The sequence below is a fragment of the Cyphomyrmex costatus genome, unplaced genomic scaffold, assembly GCF_001594065.2.
Source record: "Cyphomyrmex costatus isolate MS0001 unplaced genomic scaffold, Ccosl1.0 scaffold54, whole genome shotgun sequence".
Lineage (NCBI taxonomy): Eukaryota > Metazoa > Arthropoda > Insecta > Hymenoptera > Formicidae > Cyphomyrmex > Cyphomyrmex costatus.
In genome coordinates this window covers 300279-307996 of record NW_017279615.1, presented here as the reverse complement: position 1 = coordinate 307996, position 7718 = coordinate 300279, and the positions used below count along the sequence as shown (strand labels likewise).

General features: G+C 39.4%; 1 protein-coding gene across 1 annotated transcript; it reads right to left on the bottom strand.

The window, feature by feature from the left end:
- Positions 1 to 4158: 4158 nt before the first annotated feature.
- LOC108778997 (uncharacterized) lies at positions 4159 to 6219 on the bottom strand. Its single transcript, XM_018546329.1, has one exon. It carries the CDS (start codon positions 6217 to 6219, stop codon positions 4159 to 4161), a length of 2061 nt encoding a protein of 686 aa, XP_018401831.1.
- Positions 6220 to 7718: the final 1499 nt, after the last annotated feature.

Here is a 7718-nt window from a genome sequence, read left to right as displayed (position 1 = left end):
CGCCAAAAATTCCAGAATGCATTTCCTCACTCCGTCGCTGGCAACGACGACGGACGACGGACGACGACGTTTCTTACAAACAAACCCATTTCCTCGACGGCGAACACCTAGACACTTACTTCCTCGAATGCGAACACTTAGACACTTTCTTCCTCGAAGGCGAACACTTAGACACTCTCTTCCTCGAAGGCAAACACGTAGACACCCACTTCCTCGACGGCGAACACCTAAACATCCATTTTCTTGACGGCGAACACCTAGACACTCACTTCCTCGAAGGCGAACACCTAGACACTTACTTCCTCGACGGCGAACACCTAAACATCCATTTTCTCCACGGCGAACACCTAGACACTCACTTCCTCGAAATCAAACACGTAAACACTTGTACTTTTTCGACGACGTACATATCTCTATATTTCGATATTTCAATTTTTATATTTATATATATTTATAATAAATATTTTATATTGTATATATATATATTGAATAATATTTTTAATTATAAAAGTTAAATCGCGCGCGCATCATGTGTTACAGCATGCAACACTGGTCTGCTGGTTAGATATAGATAGATAGAGTGAGATGATAGAATAGATAGAGTGAGATAACACATAAAGTCAAAGGCCCTCTATTATCGAAAAAACGAGATGGACATTTTCTCTGGTTGATGACGTTGATAATAATAACGAGTATCTTAAAAATGAAACGTGAAAATTCACAGATCCGGACTTTGCGTCGCTATATCTCCGCTCGTAGGGCACGTAGAATAAAAATGAAAGCACTTTTATCATGTAATTTAAGTATTTCCTGTCGATTGAGCGTATGTAGAACTTGATCGGTTCAGCCGTTACTGAGATCTGATCATCTCGACCCCGAAAAGTTCTTAGTTTCGCGTAAAGGAAGCACGGCAGTGTCGCGCGCTTAGCTTAGCGCCGAGACGCTACCGTGTCTCCAGATCTTCGTTTTTCTTTGATGTAATAAACTTTGTTCGTCGTGAAACTATTACTTTCACATTATTTCTTTTTTTTTTTGCGATTTCCAAACTATCCCATATTTTCGCAACACCGATCCGACGCGAATACTTCTCCCGCCGAACCTTATTATACGCATTCCCGACGAGCTAGTCCGAGTATAAAAATCAGGTAGTTACAAGTATAATTCTGAAATTTATACATTTTCACAAATGTCTTTTCATATGTATTGTTAGAATTACATTTTATTCATGTATATACATACTTACATTCATTATATAATATAAATAAAATTCTAATATTTCTTGTAGACAATATGTACATGAATGTTCAGTACAAGTCTTGTAACGATGGCCCCCTAAAGTGCATCGTTCCTACGGTGCCAGCGGAAATAAGGGCACAGTGCGCCTATACAAATGTGAACAATAATTCACTGGGACAGCAGCCGCCGAAACCGCCAGTCTCGTCGGAAAATGCCGACCGTCGCCGGGGACCGCCGATCGGAAATCTTCTCTCCCACGAGAAGCCGATCGGCGGAAAATATCGAAACCGACCGGAGTATTGCGAACGAGACTCTGTATAAAATACCGCGTCGACGACGCGACCACAGTATAAGTACATACAGTAGGTTTACTAAGGCTAAAATCCGCGAAATGATTGTCACTCGCGCATGACGGAAATGCACACTCAATAATATGGCGGCTTATAGAGATTCTTGTCTGTTTTCGTGTCGTGGAACACAGGTCGACACGCGTCGATAAGGACGACAAGTCAGTTCCGACGAACCACCCAACCGTTACGGACACGTTTTGGTTCGGGTGCTTTCCATTGTATATTTTTGAAAGTCTTACTGACTTTGACTGTGCATCGCACCACACAGATGCGTGTCCGCGGATGAGCTCGTCTCGATCTCGATTGTTCGTCATTTTGCACCTTTTGACGACTAAGGCTCTCATGACGCGCGTTATTGCGACGTGACGACGCCGTAGATGCAGGCGCCCGGAGACCGGTCGAGCCATTTTCGCGGGCATTGCATCAAATATGAAGAAAAGAAGCGGATATTCGTGTGCGATATGTATAGATTAGTATTCAAATTGTCCGCGCTGCACACTCAACATCATGGCCGACCATTTCTCTTCAGATCAAAGGTGCCGACACAGAGTCGACCTACTGTATGTACTTATACTATGACGCGGCGCGGCCTTTTTGCCTTTACCAGCATTCCGATCCAGAACACTTTCCGAATCACCAGCTCCTATTCAGTGCTCCGAAACCGCTTTCCGCGACTCGCTCGTTCCGACAAACCTAGGGGATAGGGCGTATCCTGCCTCTGCCGGGCGTTCTCGGCCGCCGGACAACTGCTGCAGTTATTCCTACGAACCTCCGCACACTCTTTTCCTATCCCGAATATTCCCGTCCCGATAATCAGCATTCGAAAGGGGGTAGGGCGCTCTCTGCCTCTGTCGGGTGTTCTCGGCCGCTGATTATCGGATCTTTTTCCTTCATGCAACCATCTTTGATAAAACGAATTTTACGCGTCGCGCCGCGATTATACTTGCTGGCGTATACCCGCGTTCCACCGCGTCGCAGATTACCGCCTCGCACGGCCCGAGTAGCGAATCATCGATCCGCCGAAAAAACTAAGCGACGTCAGCAGGACCGCTTCGCACGAATCTTAGACACCGCTGAACGCCGATCTCGTGCGTCCCGGTACCTGCTGTCACCTCGCGACCGTTCGTTGTAAATACTGCACGCGTTTAGAATTAAGCATCGTTGTATTGTCCTCGTCCTTTTATTATTCCGTGTCACCGTTACTCGCGTCCGTTCCTTGTATCATATCGCTTCTTTTGCTTGTTATATTATATATTTCTATGTTACTTTATTTTCGCTTTTATTTGTAATAAATTGTGTTCGTTTCTTGACTGTTACTTTTATATTATTTCTTTACTCTTTCCGAAATACCGATCCGACGCGAATACTCCTCCTGCCGAACCTTTTTTATACGACTCGCATATTTTGTACCGACGAACTAGTCCAAGTATAAAAATCAGGTAGTTACAGTCTTTTATGTCTGTGTATTTACATTTCTGTTGTGTTTATATTGTATAAATGTGTATATTATAATATACATATGCAGAATATTGAATATAAATACACACATATCAGCATTATCTGAATATTTCATAAGTATAACTTATTAGAAATAGCAAAAACATATAAAGCAGCTACATGTGTATGTGTAATACATTCATATACATATATGACATATTTTGTCTGTTATATAATACATTTAATCTGTTTTCTGTTTCTGCACTAGATTGCACTGAAACTCTTTTGCTTTCAATAAATATGAAACATATATACTATCTCACAAGTTCCAAAACATAGTTCAGTCACAGAAAACCTATAATGTTTTGACAGATATCCTAACCTAAAATGGCATTGGATGAAAGGAAATGTTCTACATTCGTGTGCACCAATATATCTGTCAGTATTTATTTAAAAAATGTGTATGTCACATTATATTACATATTTTTATTACTGACAGTATATATGGGACATTCCACGTCAACTCAGACAGACCTCCAGACAAAATTTGGCTTGATGGATTTAAACGTTCAAGGGCTTAAAAAATTTGTACATCTGTGTACTTTTAAATACCGATGGGCTTCTTTCAAAAATTTTAATGACGGAGCTATGAATGATCGTCGAAAATCCTTTTACAGAATTAAAGTATACGCATTAATACGTGTTTGTAAGGTAGAATCTATGCTGAAAACGATAAAAAAGGACCTCGGACAAAACATATGGGAAATAGATCCCAGTCGATTTGGCTGAAATTTGAATATGATGTAGATAAAATGGTCCTGATCAAATGTTCTCATAGGTTGAAGGACCAATAATGGCTAGTTTCCGAGATATTCGAATCGAAAGAATAGAATAATGGGTAATTAGGTCTTAAAGCTGCAGCCGAAATATAAACATTCTCGGTTTCGTTGTGTGTCCGTGGATTGGTATTTTGTGTGACAACCATTTAAGAATCCCGCATAAACACACACACACACACGCGCGCGCGCGCGCACGCGTTAGTCATCGATATAGGCAATAAATAAAGTACGCAAAAGTCGCTGTTATTAATCTTTATTAAGAGTTATTAATCTTAGCGTATGTTTAGAACTTAAACTTAAGGCATATGATCATTTCTTGGAAGTGGTCGGTTGCCTGCATCAGCGACGGTTTGGATGAGTCTGGTTGATGGGTAGTGAATGTTTTCCTGGTATCTAGCATAACCCAAATACCACAAAATGCTGCTTATGTGTGCACAAGTACCAAGTGTACGAGTACCAGACTTACAGGTACAATAATAACCTAATATTGGTGAAACTTCCTCATTCATGTTTCCGTCCATGCCATCGTCTACCTCGTTATCATCGTTGGGTCTATACGTAATCCAAAGTTGATATTTCGCTGCATTGCGAAACCTAGAATAAATTCTCACTCTCAGTAATCCCGGTTGTGGCAGACGGTTTGCGTCCCGTAGCATGTCAATATGGAATTGTTCATCGTCATTTCGTTGTACGTTATCCTGCACGTATGCGGGTGCTAGTTTTATTTGATAAATGCCAACGGTTAACATCTTTAGGTATTCAATATCTAACATTGGAAAGTCTACTAATTGTGCATCATTTATCGGTACCCACCGTTGAGCGTTCCTGGTCTTCAGATTTTCAACCTCAACTAGAGCTTGTACTATGTTCGGTTCTTTAGCTTTCTCAAGCATTTCATAAGCTTTTTCGGCATCAGCTCCTTCCATTTCGATAGTGGGATGGTATCTATTTATGATAGCACCTGCTATTCTACAAAAATCACCAAGATTAGGAACATGATGCATCGATATTGTCTGCTGTAGGAATTTGAAAATTAACTTCAGGTGTCCGTTTCTCGCTTCGACAATCCACCTTTGCTTTGTCACAAGACGGGACTCGTTCGCTTCATCGGTACTGAGTTGACATTGATTTCGTGGAAGAAGCGCTGGCATTTTCCATGTGATGCCCAAACGCCTTAGAAGGTCAATGGCATCCCTGTATCCTCTATCAACAATGACAATATCATCTTCTTGGAACCATCTTAACATCCGATCAGCATCTGCTTCATTCTGTAGTATCGCAGCATCATTATTGCGACTATCCGAAAAGTACGGTCCCTGGATATCTAAAATGTATCCATCAGGAGCAACTATCAGTACTGGTTTAACTAAGTGCCGACCTTTGTGAACGCAATATGACTGCCGAAGAGCTCTAAAATTGCTACTTTTCTGTATATACATATACGTACCATCAATGCATGTAATTACTCTACGGGTTTGTGGTTCTGCATTATATAAGATATTGTCAAAATCAGTCACATGTCTATCGATATAATCTTGTCTGGTTATAGCGTCGAATCCTATATTCTGTGGTACAAAACGAAGCATTAAAGACTGTCGCACTGTAGCAACAGCCATACTCGTTGCTCGCCTACTCGGGTACTGAAATATAATTCTGAGGAACTCATCCGATAGACCCTGGCGCATTTTACATAAGAACATAAGAAGGTCCTTTTTATGTACATACCTGTAACCACCAGTACAAGGTACTGTATCACAAAAAGTGAACAATTCTGCGAACTGTTGTTTGTTTATAGGACATAGACATTGAAATTCACTATCTGAAAGATTATTTTCATCGAATTTTCTTGGTTGATTTGTCACATTACGAAGTCCTTGTAAGAAGGCTTGAAGATAAAGACCTCTGATTACATATGGCCTGTTGATGAAACGTAAACCTTGGACAAGCGGCCCAAGAAGCATACCTTCGACATTCAAATGATGTTGACAAGACTTGGTGTTTTGTGGAATGAAAATATTGTGTGATATAAAAACATTCGCTTTACATTCGATTGATAATACGTTCTTATCAGTTCTATCACATATAAGGCAAGTGCTATTTCGCGTCTGTGTTAAAACATTTAGTCTTAAACAGGCAGGATCTTCCTCGATAGCAACAATTTCATTACGAATCGATTGATTACAGTTGGTGCATATTTTTGTCAAATCAGTTACTTCTAATGCCGGTCTTTGAAATCCATCTCGTCGATTGATCGCAATTTCTCTTTTGGCAGCATTGTCATCTCCGTCAATTCGGGTCATTAGACGAGGCGCAAATCTTCCATCGCAGACGTAACAACGCAGCTTTCTAAACACCATTCTTGTATAACATTGATAATAATCGAAAATAAACTCACTTCGGAGACAGCGACATTGATAATAATCGAAAATAAACTCACTTCGGAGACAGCGACTTTTGCGTACTTTATTTATTGCCTATATTGATGATTAACGCGTGCGCGCGCGCGCGCGCGCGTGTGTGTGTGTGTGTTTATGCGGGATTCTTAAATGGTTGTCACACAAAATACCAATTCACGGACACACAACGAAACCGAGAATGTTTATATTTCGGCTGCAGCTTTAAGACCTAATTACCCATTATTCTATTCTTTCGATTCGAATATCTCGGAAACTAGCCATTATTGGTCCTTCAACCTATGAGAACATTTGATCAGGACCATTTTATCTACATCATATTCAAATTTCAGCCAAATCGACTGGGATCTATTTCCCATATGTTTTGTCCGAGGTCCTTTCAAAATTGAGTTCTTCTTTACCATTTTTTAGTCCAATATGGCGCTCCAGAGCTGTCACGTCGTTGTACGTCGTAACAACATTTGTTTTATATAAAAGCTGCACAATCTGTACTTAAGAAATAGTAGTCCACAGGCACGTAGTTTGCATGAAGAAACAGCGTGGAGTTCTTAAAATTAGATTTAGATGTCTAATTAAAACATAATTACGATACAAAAATCTACGTATATGTGTGACGTACGTGAGTAAAATATTGATGTAGTGATGTGTCAATAACACGTAATCGTCTGTGTGTAAGATCCGTTAAGGATCCCCTTAATGGGACGTTATTCTTACTTTGGATAAATATTGCGAAGAATATTACTACGTCGACCTGCCATCAGAGGTCTATAAATATACGCAAATTCTCATAAGTGCTCTGACACGCGTATATCTCTTAATATAGAATCTTGATTAAATAACTCTCCCAGGTGTCTAAGGTAGGCTTCGACTACAATGCCTTACTGATGAGTCCAGTAGTGGAAGCCGGGAATAAACGCCAAAATTACGTGATATTTTTCGCAATATATTGGAATAAATATCAAAGAAATTTATTTTTAATTGTAATTTGACTCTTACTTCCCTTTTTAATGTTATTGATTATTATTATATAAAGAGTCCTTGAATTTTTCAATTTACTTATTCTACTAAGCGTAAATTCCTCAAAAATCAATTTTTTCCAAAAATACTACGTACTTCTCTAAAAAAAAATATCAGAAAATGTCAAAAAAAGATTTTTTAGGTAAAATTGTTCATCCTACAGCGTGCACGCCAATTAGAAGTTCTCTGCGTGCACGGTTACTTTTGACGCCATCTATAGTGGATTAAGTTGAATATTCTTTCTTCAAAAAATTAGTTGTTTAAACTACAATAAACCATTAAACCCGTTTTTTGTTTTGTCTATTCTTTCTACTTGAAAAAAGAATATTCAAATGAAAAACCTCTATTTTTTCTGTGTCAAAGGTGGTATATCCCCTTAAACATAAATCAAGTGATTAGTTTTTTATTAAAGCTTTTAATTCTTT

What these genes read in the sequence shown, in the direction of transcription:
- LOC108778997 (XM_018546329.1), bottom strand. Translation starts at nt 6,219, where the DNA reads ATGGTGTTTAGAAAGCTGCGTTGTTACGTCTGCGATGGAAGATTTGCG.